This window comes from Leptodactylus fuscus, chromosome 5 (genome assembly GCF_031893055.1).
Source record: "Leptodactylus fuscus isolate aLepFus1 chromosome 5, aLepFus1.hap2, whole genome shotgun sequence".
NCBI lineage: Eukaryota > Metazoa > Chordata > Amphibia > Anura > Leptodactylidae > Leptodactylus > Leptodactylus fuscus.
The window spans coordinates 17120252-17139926 of record NC_134269.1 but is presented as its reverse complement, the minus strand read 5'-3'; the positions used below and the strand labels follow the sequence as shown (position 1 = coordinate 17139926).

General features: G+C 45.8%; 1 protein-coding gene across 1 annotated transcript in view; it reads right to left on the bottom strand.

Moving 5' to 3' along the window:
* Positions 1-3734: 3734 nt before the first annotated feature.
* LOC142202394 (complement C3-like) overlaps positions 3735-19675 on the bottom strand; it is a 104342-nt gene continuing 88401 nt past the window's right edge. Inside the window, exons 36-41 of the mRNA XM_075272488.1 lie at positions 15422-15527; positions 15250-15339; positions 4690-4776; positions 4497-4580; positions 4121-4256; positions 3735-3938 (exon numbers count right to left, since the gene is read on the bottom strand). Of these exons, the coding sequence (XP_075128589.1) occupies positions 3797-3938; positions 4121-4256; positions 4497-4580; positions 4690-4776; positions 15250-15339; positions 15422-15527 (645 nt within the window). The 3' untranslated portion in view covers positions 3735-3796. The remainder of the gene's footprint in view (positions 3939-4120; positions 4257-4496; positions 4581-4689; positions 4777-15249; positions 15340-15421; positions 15528-19675) is intronic.

Here is a 19675-nt window from a genome sequence, read left to right as displayed (position 1 = left end):
CTCCAGATTAGGCCCAATGAATGGGCCTAGTTGGGAGGAGGCAGTGTATTCAGGCGGAGCTGCGAGGTGACTCTGCCTGAAGAATGAGTATGTCCGTTCTTTTTTTCCGGGAGGCGGAACAAACTGCTCCCAGAAAAAAACACCTGACAAGCTCCCATTGATTTCAATAGGAGCCATCTTTTTGGTCAGGATTTTGAGGTGGATACGGCCTCAAAATCCTGACCAAACTACCCCGTGTGTACTCAGCCTTAGTGGTGACAGTCTGATCATTTGCCCATGGATACAACCATATACACAGGAACTTTCTGCTATATCCATATTATCTTCTCATACATGTAGTATCTATATCTAATAACTTGTTCACAATAAGGACATCATGGCCGGGTTTCTGACAAGTCCCAGACCATAGAAAGTTTCTGCATTCATGGTCTGATCCATTGTCAACCGATCAAGACAAAAGATATCACCACTAAGATGATTAAAGAAAATCTTCAAAGTACTGCAAATCTTTTAATTATTTAGATATGCAAAAAGTTTCACTTTTATTTCTCTAAAAAAATTATACACTCACCGGCCACTTTATTAGGTACACCATGCTAGTAAAGGGTTGGACCCCCTTTTGCCTTCAGAACTGCCTCAATTCTTCGTGGCATAGATTCAACAAGGTGCTGGAAGCATTCCTCAGAGATTTTGGTCCATATTGACATGATGGCATCACACAGTTGCCGCAGATTTGTCGGCTGCACATCCATGATGCGAATCTCCCGTTCCACCACATCCCAAAGATGCTCCTCTATTGGATTGAGATCTGGTGACTGTGGAGGCCATTGGAGTACAGTGAACTCATTGTCATGTTCAAGAAACCAGTCTGAGATGATTCCAGCTTTATGACATGGCATTGCATTATCCTGCTGAAAGTAGCCATCAGATGTTGGGTACATTGTGGTCATAAAGGGATGGACATGGTCAGCAACAATACTCAGGTAGGCTTTGGCGTTGCAACGATGCTCAATTGGTACCAAGGGGCCCAAAGAGTGCCAAGAAAATATTCCCCACACCATGACACCACCACCACCAGCCTGAACCGTTGATACAAGGCAGGATGGATCCATGCTTTCATGTTGTTGACGCCAAATTCTGACCCTACCATCCGAATGTCGCAGCAGAAATCGAGACTCATCAGACCAGGCAACGTTTTTCCAATCTTCAATTGTCCAATTTCGATGAGCTTGTGCAAATTGTAGCCTCAGTTTCCTGTTCTTAGCTGAAAGGAGTGGCACCCGGTGTGGTCTTCTGCTGCTGTAGCCCATCTGCCTCAAAGTTCGATGTACTGTGCGTTCAGAGATGCTCTTCTGGCTACCTTGGTTGTAACGGGTGGCTATTTGAGTCACTGTTGCCTTTCTATCAGCTCGAACCAGTCTGGCCATTCTCCTCTGACCTCTGGCATCAACAACGCATTTCCGCCCACAGAACTGCCGCTCACTGGATGTTTTTTCTTTTTCGGACCATTCTCTGTAAACCCTAGAGATGGTTGTGCGTGAAAATCCCAGTAGATCAGCAGTTACTGAAATACTCAGACCAGCCCTTCTGGCACCAACAACCATGCCACGTTCAAAGGCACTCAAATCACCTTCTTCCCCATACTGATGCTCGGTTTGAACTGCAGGAGATTGTCTTGACCATGTCTACATGCCTAAGTGCACTGAGTTGCCGCCATGTGATTGGCTGATTAGAAATTAAGTGTTAACGAGCAGTTGGACAGGTGTACCTAATAAAGTGGCCGGTGAGTGTATATAGCTATGTTACCACATTGCAGAAGCAAAGCAATATCCTATATACAGTATTTCAGGTTCCATTTGTAGCCATTCTTGGCTATGGTTCAAAAAAAAAAAAAAAAATGTAGCAAAATCTACAACAAAAAAAAAAAATCTGCATGTCTGCAACATGAGTGTAAGGGAATAGAGGAACAATTCCCCAGTATCTCCTGGTGAACTCTGGGGGGAAGGGCACAACAAGACAGTGAGTCCTAAGGTGAACCCCCCTCCCCCCATCCCTTTCTACCTTGGCTATCCTGTCCTAAGCGACAGGTGACAATTGGCCGACAGAACCATACCTAGATATAGGTGATGACACAGAACACAGACAAGAGAAAACAACAACAAAAGGGAGGTCAGCTAGCCAAGGGCTTGCAACAGCCGAGCAACGGAGCACAGAATTGAGATCCAAGAGAATAGTCAAAGGTAAAGCCAGAGGTCAATGATATGAGTACAGGTAACAATTCAGAAAGAGTAACAGCCAGCAAGCACATGGCAATAGCAAGCACCAATGTGGATGTGAGAAAACAATAGGAAGAAAGAACCTACCCCAGACCTGATAGGAAGATAGGCTGTCAATAACACAGGCAAGGCTAACATTAAGTATTAAAAGGTCAAACCAAGGTAAAAGAAATGGCTTTGGTGATAAATCCATTACCAAGGTGAGGGAGTAGGACAGTGTTCAGACAATATAAGAACAACCCTATGCAAGGAATCAAAACTGAACACACCTCCTGCACTTCAGCGTGTGAGCGGCTAGATGACCTGTGAGTTCCTTGGTCTTCATGATGCTGTTTGTTCACTTGTGTTCTCTAACAAACCACTGAGGCCTTCACAGAACAGGTGAATTTATACTGAGACTACATTACACACAACCGGACTCTATTAACTCATTACGTGACTACTGAAGGCAATTGTGTGCACTGGATTTTATTGAGGGGTATCAGAGTACAGGGGGCTGAAGACTTACACATATTGGGGCAAAAACTGCTCCCTCTGGTACGTCAGCAGAATTTCTAATTGGTAAATATGAGCAGCTCATATAACAGATTGACACAGAGACTGGATGACACTGTATCATATCCTTCACTTTATTAAGGGGGGGAAGGAGTATTTAAAGATATTACACAAAGAAGGCATACTGCCAAATGAATAAAGGAAAAATTACAAACCAGACGAGAAGCTTATGATAGACATGTTACCTTAACAATAATGAGATCATGAATACGAAATAGGAGTATCTTTTATCAACCGGATTTGGCTGACCGCCCAGAAAACAAAGAAACAAAACATGGCTACAAAAGTAATGGTTAAAAAAAAAATAAAGATTTGGCACTCAAAGGGTGACTTGGCCAGTCAGACTGTATGTAAGATAGTGGACTGTCACAGTACAGTACAACATGTTGTCCCAAAGTATAATAAGCAGAAGCCCTGAGGGACCACTAAAGCCTGTGATTGGGCCTCAGTACTCATGTGGGGCATGTCAACAACATGATACTTACATCTCCCAGGGTCTGTGATGTCACCCAGGAGGTTGGAAGACGACTACAGAGTAACATTGGGTGACACAAGGGAGCCCAGGAGAGGTGAGTATCAGTGGTTATTAGGTTTCTGCACTTACAATGAGCTTTCAGGTAACGAAAGTGTAACAAGTAACCGCTTTATTCACTATATAAAATATCAAATCGGGGCCACACGGTGGCTCAGTGGTTAGCACTGCAGCCTTGCAGCGCTGGAGTCCTGGTGTTCAAATCCCGCCAAGGGCATAAAACCATCTGCAAGGAGTTTGTATGTTCTCCCCGTGTTTGCATGGATTTCCATCCCATATTCCAAAAAAAGACATACTGATAGGGAAAAATGTACATTGTGAGCTCTATGTGGGGCTCACAATCTACATTAAAAAAAAAAAAAAAAAAAAAAAAAAATCAAATCAGTACCAAGAACCAAAAGCGGCAAGAAGTGGAGGAGGAGGGTCTGTGTTCTCAATCAAGACATCCAATCATATCAAGAACATCATGAACTTCTAATAAGTCATCACACAGTCTTCGATTTTCTCGTTTTTGACATTCTCTATTATTCGGCCACCACTCGATCCAGGTGTCTTTCCCAATAATATAGGAGTAGCTACAAAAGGAAATAAAAAATTAGTAATATTATACGATGAAATTTATTTCTATAAATTTCAATATATTGCAAAAGATCGGTTGTCAATAAGTTTGGGACATCTAATCCACTGTGAATACTTCCCACGTGTGCCCAGTATAAAGGGGTTTCTCAGTGTTGCGGCTTTGGTCCGTATCACTCACCCAGATGGAAGTTTCCATAGGTCTTTGTCCACTCCCCAGATCAGGTAATCGCTCCCTTGTTTTAGAGGTAAGGCTTGATGGCAATTTATATGACTAAGAAAATTCCTCCGCTCATTCACCATATATTCTTCTATACCTAATACGACAGCGATATGGTCAGAGGACAAGCTGAGGTCAGGGCAGGCACAACAGGTTCAGATGCAGTAAACGGACTCAGGTCAGGGCAGTTGGAACAGACTCAGATATGGGTTTACAGTCCGGGATCAAAGCAAAGACAAAGACGACAGTCAAACATCTCTGCAGGAACTCTAGGAACAATATTACACAGACACCTTCCAATGAAGGATGGGGCCTATACCTGGACGGTTGTATTTACCTTCCTTGAGGGCACTGGTTATCTTCATCACATAGACGTCATAGTTTTCTTTCTTCTGTATTTCTTCCAGGTGCACTTTGTACACTAGAAACATAAAACCCCCCATTTAATAATATGAGATTGGATGGGTCACCTGGTGCCCTCATATTTGCTCCAACAAAAAAATGGCAGTATGGCGGTATGTGCCCCTCACCATAGTCCACTCCTGTCTGACATGCTTTCTCAAGTCGCCATTCAGCATCTATTTCAGGAACCAGCTGTTGCTTCACGTAACAATTATCTAAAATCCATAAGACATCAATGTCAGGAGGTCTCAGAAAATGACTAAAGTGTTCCTTTATGTGCAACTGAATGATATGTAGAAACAATATGCGGTATTTTTACGGTAAGCCCGGTAGAGTCTGCTCTAGACTTGTACTGGTCTAAGATTCCTTGGCAGGAAGTTTTATAGCGGACGGCTACTATTAGCCATTGGACGATTTGCCAACTCCTATCACTTTTAGCATAGTTATTTGTGACTGAGTCTGAGCCGACATCAGTGACCATTAGAGATGAGCGAACACTAAAATGTTCGAGGTTCGAAATTCGATTCGAACAGCCGCTCACTGTTCGAGTGTTCGAACGGGTTTCGAACCCCATTATAGTCTATGGGGAACAGATACTCGTTAAGGGGGAAACCCAAATCCGTGTCTGGAGGGTCACCAAGTCCACTATGACACCCCAGGAAATGATGCCAACACCTCTGGAATGACACTGGGACAGCAGGGGAAGCATGTCTGGGGGCATCTAACACACCAAAGACCCTCTATTACCCCAACATCACTGCCTAACAACTACACACTTTCCACATTCAAAAAAACCTCTATCAAAGTGGGAAAATACCTGGAAACCTTCTTTACTCCCCAAATGGATGGACACAAACCCCAATTTAAGCTCAACAAACAGTAACAACCACCCCTTTAAATCACGTTCCCCATGACAACCACAAATGGAATAGGCAATGGGAATTCCAAAAGCCCTCACCCTTAACTGTCATTTTGAGTGTGTGTGTGTGTGTGTGTGTGTGTGTGTGATGTGGTAAGACCTTCCAAAATTCACTTTTCTAGCACTTAACATGAGCCCTTCCAAACAAAGTTAGAGGACCTTAAGCTGAGCTACCAGCAGAGATTGAGGCCCTTGGCATGAGTAGAGCCTTGCACCAGCAGTGTTTTTGGCACTTAGGGTGAGTTGAGCCTTGTACCAACGTGTGTCCCTTAACATCAGGCGGGCCCTAAGTTCTGCACTTTGCACAAAAGTTCCACATTAACTAGGCTGAATGGTACAAAGATTAGTAGGCCCGAGAACCAGGAACAGGTCTTGCAATGGCTGTCGGATAACGCTTAAAGCACATTGTCCACCAGCCAGTCAGCCTCTACCTCCTCTTACCCAACAGTCTTGTCCTCCTTCCACCCAAAATTCCCAATCTTCCCAGAACAATAACCCCAACTGTCCCTGCTCCCCAGAGCTGTTCTCCCTTCCTTTGACTGTACCGCAACCTGCCCCTCCATTTCGCGATTCCACGGACCTAACAGACGAGTATCTGTGTCCAGATGCTCAAACACTAGAGTCTCCTCCATCTCCGGTCGATTTGGTGGCGGATGACCAGCAACCCACCCTCATCGACGACGATGAGACGCAGTTGCTGTCAGGGCAGCCAGTTGACATGCGCATTGTGCAGGAGGAGGAGGCGAGACAGGAGTTGGAAGAGGAGGTGGTGGACGACGAGGACACCGACCCCACCTGGACAAGGCGGATGTCAAGCTGGGAAAGTAGTGTGGATGTTGAGGCAGGTGCAGCACCAAAAAGGGTAGCTAGAGGCAGAGACATGTCCAGAGGCAGAGGTCAGCTGCTTTGCCGAAGCCAGGCCAGACCCGGAATGTCCGAAGATGTTCCCTTTTGTACCCAGCCCAGAAAAACTCCCCCATAGAGGGCACCTTTCTTGAAGGTGTAGAGTTTTTTCAAGGAATGCGCCGAGGACAGATATAGTGTCGTCTACACAATTTGCCTCTCGAAATCGAGTAGGGGCCCTGAGAAGAGCAACCTGTCCACCACTTCAATGCACCGTCATTTGGAATCCAAGCAATGGAATCAGTGGCAGGCAGCAACGGCAGGACAAATGTCGCCCGCCGTTCATGCCACTGCCTCTGCTCACAGTGCTGGCGATGCACTCCAGAGGACGAGCCAGGACATCACTTCATCTGCCTCCGCCACTTTGTTGACTTCTCCCTCATCCTCCCCTGTTTCTGTCTTATCTCCTTCTCCTGCACCATCAAAGGCACCATCAGGCGCTTCTTTACAACAACCCACCATCTCTCAGACATTGGAGCGCCGGCAGAAATACACCGCTAACCACCCACCCACGCAAGCCTAGAACGCCAACATCGCTAAACTGCTGGCCCAGGAGAGGTTGGCGTTCCGGCTTGTTGAAACTCCCGCCTTCCCGGACCTGATGGCAACTGTGGCACCTCACTATGCCGTCCCTAGCCATCACAACTTCTCCCGGTGTGGCGTCCCCGCCTTGCACCAGCACGTGTCACTCAACATCAGGTGGGCCCTTAGTTCCGCGCTTTGCTGCAAGGTCCACTTGACCACCGACACTTGGACAAGCGCCTGTGGTCAGGGATGCTGCTTATCTTTAAGGACAGGCAGGGTGAATGTGGTGGAGTCTGGTCCCGGGGTGCAAACTGAGGTACCCTATCTCCTCTCCCAGGCCAAAATTCATGGCAGGAGTAGACTGAAACCCTACGACGCTGCAACCTCCACCCCAGCTACTAGCGGCAAACGCTAAAACACTGGTGTGGGGAGACGTCAGCAGGCGGTGTTGAAGCTCATCAGCTTGGGGGACAGACAGCACAGTGCCTCCGAGGTCAGGGATGCCATCCTGGCTGAGATGGCATTTTTTTTTCCCTGCTACACCTGGGGCCTGGCATTTTTACACCTGTGATAATGGCTGGAACCTGGTAGCGGCTCTGGAGCTTGCCAGCCTCCAACACGTTCCATGTTTGGCCCACGTCTAACCTAGTGGTGCAAAGTTTTTTGAAAACATACCCAAATGTACCGAAGCTACTGTTGAAAATGCGGCGCTTGTGCGCCCACTTTTGCAAGTGCACAGGAGTCGCTGCTAGCCTAAAAACACTCTAGCAAGGCCTACATCTGTCCAAACACAGGCTGTTGTCCGTCATTCACACACGCTGGAACCCTACAATACCATATCTTGAGCAGGGTGTGTGAGCTGCACAGACCTTTGATGGAGTTCCATCTACAAAACCCAAGGGTTCCTCAAAGTCAGCTCCCAAAGTTTCTGCACCATGAGTTTCCAGGGGTGGCAGAGTTATGGCTAGGGGCAGAGGCATGGATAGGGATGATGTCTAGGGGCAAAAGCAGTGTGGATGTGGAGGCAAGCTAAGCAGGAAAAACTGGGGGTACAAGCTAAGGCATGGACTGGGGTGATGTCTAGGGGCAAAAGCAGTGTGGATGTGGAGGCAAGCTAAGCAGGAAAAACTGGGGGTACAAGCTAAGGCATGGACTGGGGTGATGTCTAGGGGCAAAAGCAGTGTGGATGTGGAGGCAAGCTAAGCAGGAAAAACTGGGGGTACAAGCTAAGGCATGGACTGGGGTGATGTCTAGGGGCAAAAGCAGTGTGGATGTGGAGGCAAGCTAAGCAGGGAAAATGGTGGCTAGAGGCAAAGGGATGTCCATAGGCAGCAAGGGCAAAGATGCAAAACTCTCCCCTGTTTCAAGAATTTTCCTGACTTGTCTCCCCACAAAACATTCCTGGGAGGAGGGCTGAAACACCACCCTCCTCCTCCTCCGCTGTTAGATTGACCCCAGCTACGAGCTGAAAACGCTGCAACACTGGTGTGGGGAGACGTCAGCAGGCTGGGCTGAAGCTCATCAGCTTGGGAGACGGACAGCACACTGCCTCTGAGGTCAGGGATGCCATCCTGGATGAGATGGCAATTTGTTTATCCCCGCTTCCCCTGGGGCCAGTCTTTTTTGTCTTGTTGGAGGGCTCTGGAGCTTGCCAGCCTCCAACACGTTCCATGCCTGGCCCACGTGTTCAATGTAGTGGTGCAATGATTTTTAAAAACATACCCCAAATTAGCTGAGCTAAGGGTGAAAGTGCGGCACTTGGACACCCACTTTCCCAAGTCTACAGTACCTGGAGCTAGCCGCAATACACTCCAGCAAGGCCTACATCTGCCTGAAGCACCTACTGTTGTGCGAGGTCACCACACGCTCTAACCCTAGATACCGTATGTTCAGCAGGGTGTGTGAGCAGCAGAGACCTTTGATGGAGTACCAGCTACAAAACCCAAGGGTTCCTCAGAGTCAGCTCCCTCACTTTCTGCACCATGAGTTTCCATGGGTGGCAGACTTATGGCTAGAGGCACAGGCATGGATAGGGGTGATGTGTAGGGGCAAAAGCAGTGTGGATGTGGAGACAAGCTAAGCAGCAAAAACTGGGGGTACAAGCAGCCGGTGGCATCATCACTGACAAGCACAGCTGTCTGTCAGCTGACAGGCTGACTTTCACCAAAATGAACAGACAATGGATAGACTCATCATATACATGTCAGTTACATGACAAATTTAGTGCAATTTGCAAGTCCAAGATGGGTTGGAGATCTGCAGAGAGGAATCTCACCACCTCTTGCGGGTGCCATCATTTGGAAGGCAAGCCCTGGGCTCAGTGGGTGAGAGCAAGCGCAGGATAATCGTCGTTTGGCCTGGCGGCCACTGCCTCTCCCACTGTTGACAGGGCTGGCGCTGAAGTCCAGACCAGCAGCCAGGACACCTCCACATCTGCCTCTGACACTTTGGGGAGTTCACCCTCATCCTCACCTTTTCCTGCCATTTCTCCTTTTGCCCGCGCCATCATGCGCCTCTTCCCAGCAACTCCCCATCTCTCAAGCCTTTCATTTCATGCTAAAGTACAGCGCAACCCACCCGCATGCCCAAGGCTTCAACGGCCTCATCTCAAGAAATCTGGCCCAGGAGATGTTGGAATCCCGGCTGGGGGACACTCTGCCCTTTTTGGGCAGAGTGTCTACTGTGCCACCACACTGTGCCGTCCACACCAGCACTTTCCCCCAAACATGAGGCGGTCCCTAAATTCAGTGCTTAGCCCTAAAGTTCCACGTGACCAGTTACGAATGGACAAGTGCATGCGGACAGGGACGCTACCTTTCAATTTTGGCACAGTGGTTGAATGTAGTTGAGGCGTGGACCGGGTCGCAAAATGTGGTGGCCTGACTTGTCTCCCCACACAACATTCCTGGGAGGAGGGCTGAAACACCACCCTCCTCCGCTGTTAAATTGACCCCAGCTACGAGCTGGAAACGCTGCAACACTGGTGTGGGGAGACGTCAGCGGGCCGTGCTGAAGCTCATCAGCTTGGGGGCCAGACAGCACACTGCCTACAAAGTGAGTCATGCCATCCTTGATGAGACGGCAATGTGGTTTTTGCCACTGCACCTGGGCCCAGGCATGTTGTCATGTGTGATAATGGCCGTAACCTGGGATCGGCTCTGTAGCTTGGCAGCCTGCAACATATTCCATGCCTGGGCCACGTTTTTAACTCATTGCTGCTAATCTTTTGAAAAAGGTACCCCAATGTTCCTGAGCTACTGGTGAAAGTGTGGCGCTTGTGCGGATAGTTTTTAAAGTCTATAGTTGCCGCTGCTAGCCTCTATGCACTCTTACAACGCCTGTACCTGCTGGAACAACGGCTGTTGTGCGACGTCTCCACACTGCTGGCACTAAACATATCATGTGTTGAGCAGAGTGTGTGAGCAGCACAGACCTTTGATGTAGTTCCAACTCCAAAACCCTCGGGTTCGTCAAAGTCAACTCCCTCAGTTGCTCAACCATGAGTGGCCATGGGTGGCAGACTTATGTGAAATCCCATCCCATCCATTGCACTGGACACGAAACATTAGCATGCACTCAGCACAACTTCGGATATGGCAGCTGCGTTAAGCAGGGTGCAGGGTACAACACAGACCAGGCCCGAGCACCAGGAACAGGTGTTAGAAATACTGCAGCATCCGCCATTTCCTTCCAATTTTGGGGTTTTGGACCCGCCACCGACTTGTCTGGACCTAAGTGGGGATCATGAGACACAGTTGCCATCAGGGCAAGCTGTGGTCATGTGCGGTTTGCAGTAAGGGGCCAGTGCGCAATTGGAAGAGGAGTTGGTGGATGACGAGGCCACCGACCCCACATGGACAGGGGTGATGTCTAGGGGCTAAAGCAGTGTAGATGTAGAGGGAAGCTAAATCAACAAAAAACCTGGGTAGAAGCAAAGGCATAAACTGGGGTGATGTTTAGGGGCTAAAGCAGTATAGATGTGGAGGGAAGCTAATTCAACAAAAAAAACAGGGTAGAAACAAAGGCATAAACTGGGGTGATGTTTAGGGGTGAAAGCAGTGTAGATGTGGAGGGAAGCTAAGCAGCAAAAACAGTGGGTAGAAGCAAAGGCATGCAAAACTCTACCCTGTTGGAAGACTTATTCCTAGGTCTGGAACACATTAATGGCCCCCCTGGACAAATTACTGCCACTCAGGGGCCTAGTGTCACCAGGAGGGACAAGTATAGGCGCATGTTGTGGGAATACCTGGCCGACACCAGCTCTGTCCTCTCCGATCCCTCTGTGCTCTACAGCCTACACTTCTTTTCTCATCTTTTTTTCTGCACTGCACATCTCTTGCCTGCTTCCTTTGGGATCTTACAAGTGGTGGTCCACTTCCAAAGATGGTAATTTCACTAGACAGTGTAACGGGAGTAGCTGAGGGATCGCTGTCTTAACCACTTTTTGGCACAAAATTAACTTCCAAAGCCAAATATGGTGCAAGTATATGATGCAAGGACACCTACACACCTATCTCTGACACATTGGGGAGTTCACCCTCATGCGCCCTTTTGGCCTGCACCATCATGCGCCTCTTCCCAGCCACTCCACATTTCCTAAGCTTTTCATTGCAGGCAGAAGTACAATACAACCCACCCCCATGCCCAAGCCTGTAACAGCCTCATCGATAAACTGCTGGCCCTGGAGATGTTGGTGTTTGTTTATGCTTCTGGAGACCCAGGCCTTCCGTCAGCAGATGGCAGCTGGGGCACCTCCCTATGCTGGGCCTAGCCGTTACTACTTCTCTTGGTGTGCTGTCCCTGCCTTGCGCCTGCATGTGTCCCATAACATCAGTCGGGCCCAGAGCTCTGCGCTTTGCTGCAAGGTCCACTTGACCACCGACACATGGACAAGCGCCTGTGGTCAGGGATGCTGCAGTGCTTATCTTTAATGACAGGCAGGGTGAATGTGGTGGAGTCTGGTCCCCGGGTGCAAACTGGGGTGGCCTATCTCCTCTCCCAGGCCAAAATTCATGGCAGGAGTAGACTGAAACCCTACGATGCTGCAACCTCCACCCCAGCTACTAGCGGAAAACACTGTAACACTGGCATGGGGAGATGTCAGCAGGCCGTGCTGAAACTGATCAGCTTGGGGGACAGACAGCACAGTGCCTCCGAGGTCAGGGATGCCATCCTGGCTGAGATGGCATTTTTTTTCCCCTGCTACACCTGGGGCCTGGCATTGTTGTGCCTGTGATAATGGCTGGAACCTGGTAGCAGATCTGGAGCTTGCCAGACTCAAACACGGTCCACGCATGGCCCACGTTTTCCAACTTGTTGGTGCCATGTTTCTTTGAAACCTACACCATTGTGCCTGATATACAGGTCAAAGTGGGGCCATTTTCGTAAGTGAGAAGTAGCCTCTGCTAGGCAGAAAACATTCAGAGCACACTCCTCTCATCTTCGCATCGTTGGCTGGCGGAGGAAGACGAGGGGGTTGGAGTGGCATCTGATGTCCCTGTCCCACACGAGGCTAGAGGGTGCACTTCAGTGCATCCCATTGCTTCACCACAAATGGTGTGAAGGGGAGTGGAAAATGGAGGAAATGGAGAGTGACCCTTACAGTTGGGGCCAGCAAAGGCATGCCAAGTAACACACTGGCACACATGGCTGACTTCATCTTGGGTTGCTTTTCAACACATATTTCACATCATGAAGAACAAATAATACTGGATTTTTACAAGCCTCGAACCCCGGTCTAGGTCTAATGTCTGTTCCTTTCTTATATTAGGGGAGAGGGAAAAAAAATTACTTCAGTGATACGTTTAGCGTACATAGACTGACTATTAATGTGTATCCCACTTAGTGTTGTTAGGGTTACACACCGTCACAACCTAGCTAAAGCTTCTATAGCTGTTAATAAAGTCAACATAACTTTACGGTCTCCATAAAGACAGCTGGTACCGACAGAGAGCAAGACAAATGTCAACCAAAGCTGTGAGCTCTGAACACCTACAGTGACTTTGGCGTCATCATCATTATAAGGGAGCGGGTGGTAATAAATAACTTGGCAGTGCCTAAAACCCAAAAAGCTTATACAACTATATTTACATTAAGATACACAAATGACACTTTTCAGTAGCATGTCATGAGACAAGCTGATAAGCTCTTCCTTTGTGCAGTGCTATTTGAAAGTTAAACGCTGCCTTTATTGTAATTCTGGAGAAGGTGCAGACATTAGATTTAGAACATGTTGTCTTCATTGTCCAAATCCTCTATATAGGTAACGTGTTTTTCGGGCCGAGCTGTCTGGGAACGAGCTGGTGCAGCACTGACAACCTGGGTGAATATGGCAAGAGTCTGAGATGTAGGGTGAATGAATCCCCAAATTATTTGTGGAATTCCCAGTGAGACAATGGCACTATATACCAGTAGCAAAAATTGTGGGTGCACGTAACCCCAATATATTCTTTGAATTCCCAGTGAGACAATGGCACTATATAGCAGTAGCAAAAATTGTGGGTGCACATAACCCCAATATATTCTTTGAATTCCCAGTGAGACAATGGCACTATATACCAGTAGCAAAAATTGTGGGTGCATGTAACCCCAATATATTCTTTGAATTCCCAGTCAGACAATGGCACTATATGGCAGTAGCAAAAATAGTGGGTGTATATAGCCCCAATTCTACTGCTAGGGGACTTGCAGGGTATTTCTGGGGTGAAGGTGGGGGGGCACACCGTTGGAACGGGGATTTGGGGTGTATATATGGGGTATACGGGAATACACTGTCAGTGTATTACATTCAGGATCCGGGGAAAGCTGGGTTGCGGCGATTGAGCCCGTCAGTGCCACGTTACACTGACAAGCTTCTCCCTGGAATTTAGCTCTTACAAGAGCTGTTGGTTGTCTTCTCCTTCCTATCCTAGCCTGTCCCTGCCTACCCAGAATCTAAGCCCTAGCTAACTGGACGGAAACCTCCGTCCCCGGTGAATTGCAAGCTCAGAATGACGCGAACCTGGGCGTCGCTGTTCTTTTAAATTAGAGGTCACATGTTTTCGGCAGCCAATGGGTTTTTCCTACTTTTTTCAACGTCACCGGTGTCGTAGTTCCTGTCCCACCTACCCTGCGCTGTTATTGGAGCAAAAAAGGCGCCAGGGAAGGTGGGAGGGGAATCGAGTAATGGCGCACTTTACCACGCGGTGTTCGATTCGAACATGCCGAACAGCCTAATATCCGATCGAACATGAGTTCGATAGAACACTGTTCGCTCATCTCTAGTGACCATAGGTTTATCTATCCATCACAGATGGGTGGACCAGAGCCTATACCTTAAAGCGCTTGTACAATTATGGACACTTATCCCTTATCCACAGGACTCAGGTTTCTCCAGTGATCAGGATGTTGGAAAACTGAAAGTCCCTCTAAAGTCTCCTTGGGAATGGAGCGCCAGATAGGCCATAAATATCTGATCACTGGGGGGTCGATAGGTGGCATAAGCACTTATTTACAGTATGAGGACACTTCTGGCACCTGGACTACACACAATACTGGGCCGGAAGCTAATGAGAACTGATCAGATATTCATTGACTTATCCTACAGATAGGCCACACCAACCTATTTTCTGGACAACCCCTTTAAGTACTCCACTTACTCAGTAAATCAATTCAATATAATATCATGGCATTCAAAACCCTAGAGAGGCTGTAGTTCAAAACACAACCAGTGGGTGGCCACATAGGCACATATAGGATAGGTATCTTGTGACAGAATATCACTAAATCTTGTGGTTTTAATAAGCTGGCCATTTTGTGACATATCTAGACCTGTCCAGGTAAGAGGAAGGTAAGGAGGGACAGAGGTGGTATTAGGCTTTGTTTACACCTGACACATGGCAGTCCATTTCCTTATCAATGGTCTTTCTTGGACTCGATAAAGATCTCCATGATTAGACCTCTTCCATCTTGTACACTATTACTTGTCATCCTGACATTTTATATTGAGTATAACTACATTCACTATATACAAATGAAGCGAGTGGAGGAGCGGCACACAATACGGATACAAAAACTCCTTTTTTTATTGAATATGATGCAGACTGTGGACAAACAGACGGCAATGGGCTGGCTCGCGCTTACTGCGCTTCTACAGGCTTGACCAACTCACAGATTCAGGTTCTTTTGCACACAGGTACTTATATAACCAACTATATAGAAGTCACAACTAGATCCTGAATCCTCAAAGAATTCCAACTCAGTATAGGGGGATGTCCATTGTTGTGTAATATGTATAGGTAATATCACTCCCTTAACCCTTTGCTTCTGTTATTAGTTATTACACCAGTTGTTTGGGCCTTACCTGTGGCACACCGGCACGCGCCATATTGACAGATCATGTTTGATACCTTGCTGTCCTTGTTCACATGGAAGAATTTAGTGAAGCGGTTTTCTACAAAGACATGGACAGTAAAACATGAATATATTAATATGTAACACATCAGGTCATTAGAAAACTCCTCATTGTTACCTACCGGGGGCGTAATACTCATACACAGTGACAGATCCAGGCTGGATTTGGCCAACTCTAAAGATCTGGTGGGCAATGAATTTGATGCATTCGTCTTGTTTGTGTGAGATCTGTCCAAGGTAAGACAAGAGCAGTTACTAGATTATGGAGAAGACTGATAACATAACATTGTATATACTGTAAGATTTGCCATGTTACACATGGTGTGAATATACAGTCCTATGAAAAAGTTTGGGCACCCCTATTAATCTTAATCATTTTTTGTTCTAAGTATTTTGGTGTTTGCAACAGCCATTTCAGTTTGATATATCTAATAACTGATGGACACAGTAATATTTCAGGATTGAAATGAGGTTTATTGTACTAACAGAAAATGCGCAGTATGCATTAAACCAAAATTTGACTGGTGCAAAAGTATGGGCACCCTTATCATTTTATTGATTTGAATTCCCCTAACTACTTTTTACTGAAGCACAAAATTGGTTTTGTAACCTCAGTGAGCTTTGAACTTCATAGCCAGATGTATCCAATCATAAGAAAAGGTATTTAAGGTGGCCAATTGCAAGTTGATCTCCTATTTGAATCTCCTCTGAAGAGTGGCATCATGGGCTACTCAAAACAACTCTCAAATGATCTGAAAACAAAGATTGTTCAACATAGTTGTTCAGGGGAAGGATACAAAAAGTTGTCTCAGAGATTTAACCTGTCAGTTTCCACTGTGAGGAACATAGTAAGGAAATGGAAGACCACAGGGACAGTTCTTGTTAAGCCCAGAAGTGGCAGGCCAAGAAAAATATCAGAAAGGCAGAGAAGAAGAATGGTGAGAACAGTCAAGGACAATCCACAGACCACCTCCAAAGAGCTGCAGCATCATCTTGCTGCAGATGGTGTCACTGTGCATCGGTCAACTATACAGCGCACTTTGCACAAATAGAAGCTGTATGGGAGAGTGATGAGAAAGAAGCCGTTTGTGCACGTACGCCACAAATAGAGTTGCCTGAGGTATGAAAAAGCACATTTGGACAAGGCAGCTTCATTTTGGAAACAAAAATTGAGTTGTTTGGTTATAAAAAAAGGCGTTATGCATGGCGTCCAAAAAGAAACAGCATTCCAAGAAAAACACATGCTACCCACTGTAAAATTTGGTGGAGGTTCCATCATGCTTTGGGGCTGTGTGGCCAATGCCGGCATCGGGAATCTTGTTAAAGTTGAGAGTCGCATGGATTCCACTCAGTATCAGCAGATTCTTGAGAATAATGTTCAAGAATCAGTGACGAAGTTGAAGTTATGCCGGGGATGGATATTTCAGCAAGACAATGATCCAAAACACCGCTCCAAATCCTCAGGCATTCATGCAGAGGAACAATTACAATGTTCTGGAATGGCCATCCCAGTCCCCAGACCTGAATATCATTGAACATCTGTGGGATGATTTGAAGCGGGCTGTCCATGCTCGGCGACCATCTAACTTAACTGAACTTGAATTGTTTGTCCAAAATACCTTTATCCAGGATCCAGGAACTGATTAAAAGCTACAGGAAGCGACTAGAGGCTGTTATCTTTGCAAAAGGAGGATCTACTAAATATTAATGTCACTTTTCTGTTGAGGTGCCCATACTTTTGCACCGGTCAAATTTTGGTTTAATGCATATTGCACATTTTCTGTTAGTACAATAAACCTCATTTCAATCCTGAAATATTACTGTGTCCATCAGTTATTAGATATATCAAACTGAAATGGCTGTTATAAACACCAAAATATTTAGAACTAAAAATGATTAAGATTAATAGGGGTGCCCAAACTTTTTCATAGGACTGTAGAATACAGATGCCAAATCTCCCAGGATGATTACTTCAGGGCATGTCATTGCTTTGATTCAGGCTTCTTTCTACATATTAGTCCATGAAGAAGGGATGGATAGAAAAGGCACCTAAATAATTGTTGCTGCTCTCTACTACTCTCTGCTCTTTTAACACTGTTAGGTTGTAGATAAGAGGCTACCAGTGCACAGAATGTAGCTATAAATCAATTAACTAGCTGGCAGCAGCCTCCTACTCTACAGCTCTGTATGTATGGTGGAACATGGAGATGAATGTAATGTAACCAAGCTATCAGATGGAAGATAAGGAGCGGGAGAAGAGCTTAATAAGTGGAGAAGGAGATTTTCTTAAGATATATTACAAGGTTTCTTATTTTCACCTGTACTATTCATTTATGAAAAGTTGTTTGAACTAGAGGAATACTTTAAGGACTCAGTGACTTTCCATTTTTGCATTTTAGTTTTTAACTCACCGTATTAAATAGGAATTTTTTTGCAAGTAACATTGTACTTCATAACGGCGCATTTTAATATTCTGTACAATATTCTGGGAAACTATAAATTCAGAGTTGACATGACATGTGGCTGATATTCTATGTGTCAGTACGATCACAATGGTATTACGTTTATGTCATTTTTTTTGTGTTGTAACATTTTTCAAAAATTTTTATTTTGAAAAAATTTCTGCCAGCATATTCTGACACATGTAACTGAGGGAGCATGCTTAACATCATGCATGACTAAGTTAAAAAGTCTAATTAATCATGATGCGGATTTAATTGCCAAATTAGTATTTCTATTCCAAAAGGAATAGATTATGCCCTGACCCTGGTCTATAGTCTCTCACTCTGCCAAATCAGTATCCCTACGCTACGCTGAGAAGGCTCAATAGGCTGAAACAGCGCTGTCCATAGCTGGGAATCTGTTCCTTCTGGAATAGAAATACTAATTTGGCAATTAAATCCGCATCATGATTAATTAGACTTTTTAACTGAGTTATGCATGATGTTAAGGAGGCTGTCCTCTAGAGGGCGGTGTACAGAGTGCACTGTTCTCCTAATTACATCCTGGAGGATAGAGTTGCATATTATATATAAAGTAATATTACTATATATATATCTATATATATCTATCTATATATATATATATATATATATATATATATATATATATAATTAATATCATAGAAATTCTGTGACGGGGCTGAAGCTCTCAACCAGTACTGTGACCACTTCATTTGAGTATCAGCACGCTCCAGAAGTTGGACCCCCCCAGATAAAGAAAGTGATGTCATATTGTTAGAAGATGACATCACTTTTTGAAGCATAAAGCTACTATACTAGTTGCAGTGTCAGACTGAAGTTCTTTGAGCTCAGCCTCCAACTATACTGAAAATACATACATTATTCGATGTGTCCTTCCCCCACAAATCAGCTGGTTGAAGAGACTGTGGTACTCAAAAGCATTGCAGTCTCCTCCCTGTGACAAAGACTTCATGCTTATCACCTATATGGAAGAGTAAGATTAATTGAATCCAGATGTTCTATCAAGTGATTTAAGGTTACCTTGCTGCACTTGTAGCCATTTGTGATGGTGACGCCTTGATATTCTGTTGTGGATATCACAGAATTTCCAATCACATCATGGCAAAGTGATCCCAAATATACCGGGCTCCAGAGGTTATTGTTGTCAACTACCAAAATGCAAAATCAATGACCAAAAGAGAAATCTGAATTCTAACAAAATTTGGAGGCGGAGTCCTGAAAGTGATGATACGGCCCCCACAGAGCCCTGATCTCAACATCATCCAGTCTGTCTGGGAGTATATGAAGAGACAGATGGATTGGAGCAAGCCTACATCCCCAGAACATCTGTGCTTGGCTCTCCAAGATGGCGGGAACAACCTCCCTGCCAAGTTCTACCAAAAACTGTCCACAAGTACCAAAAAGAATTGACGGAAGGGGAAGAGCACAGGTCACACCAAATATTGATCGGATTTAGAGTTTTCTTTTCTTCATTCACCTCATTTTGTGAATTGACAAAAATAAAGATATTAACCCTTCTATATCTGTAAGCATTTTTACTTTGCAGCGTGTTTTAGATACATGTACACATCCAGCCAATAGGACAGGTAAGGGCAGAGTATTGCTCCTGGGCCCCAATGCAAATTAAGTATCGGGGTTCCCACTTACCATGCGCTATTTATAAAACTGGTACCCTCTTATGGCCTCTCCGAGGCTCCAGGGCTTAGTGGTCTCCGCTACCTCTACACCCCTTATTACTACACCCCGGAATAAAGGAGGACACATCTGTATTATAAAAGTGTCCCCAAGTGCAGTTGCAAAAACCATCAAGTGCTACAAAGAAACTGGCTGACATGAGGACCTCCCCAGGAAAGGAAGACCAAGAGTCACCTCTGCTGCGGAGGATAAGTTCAT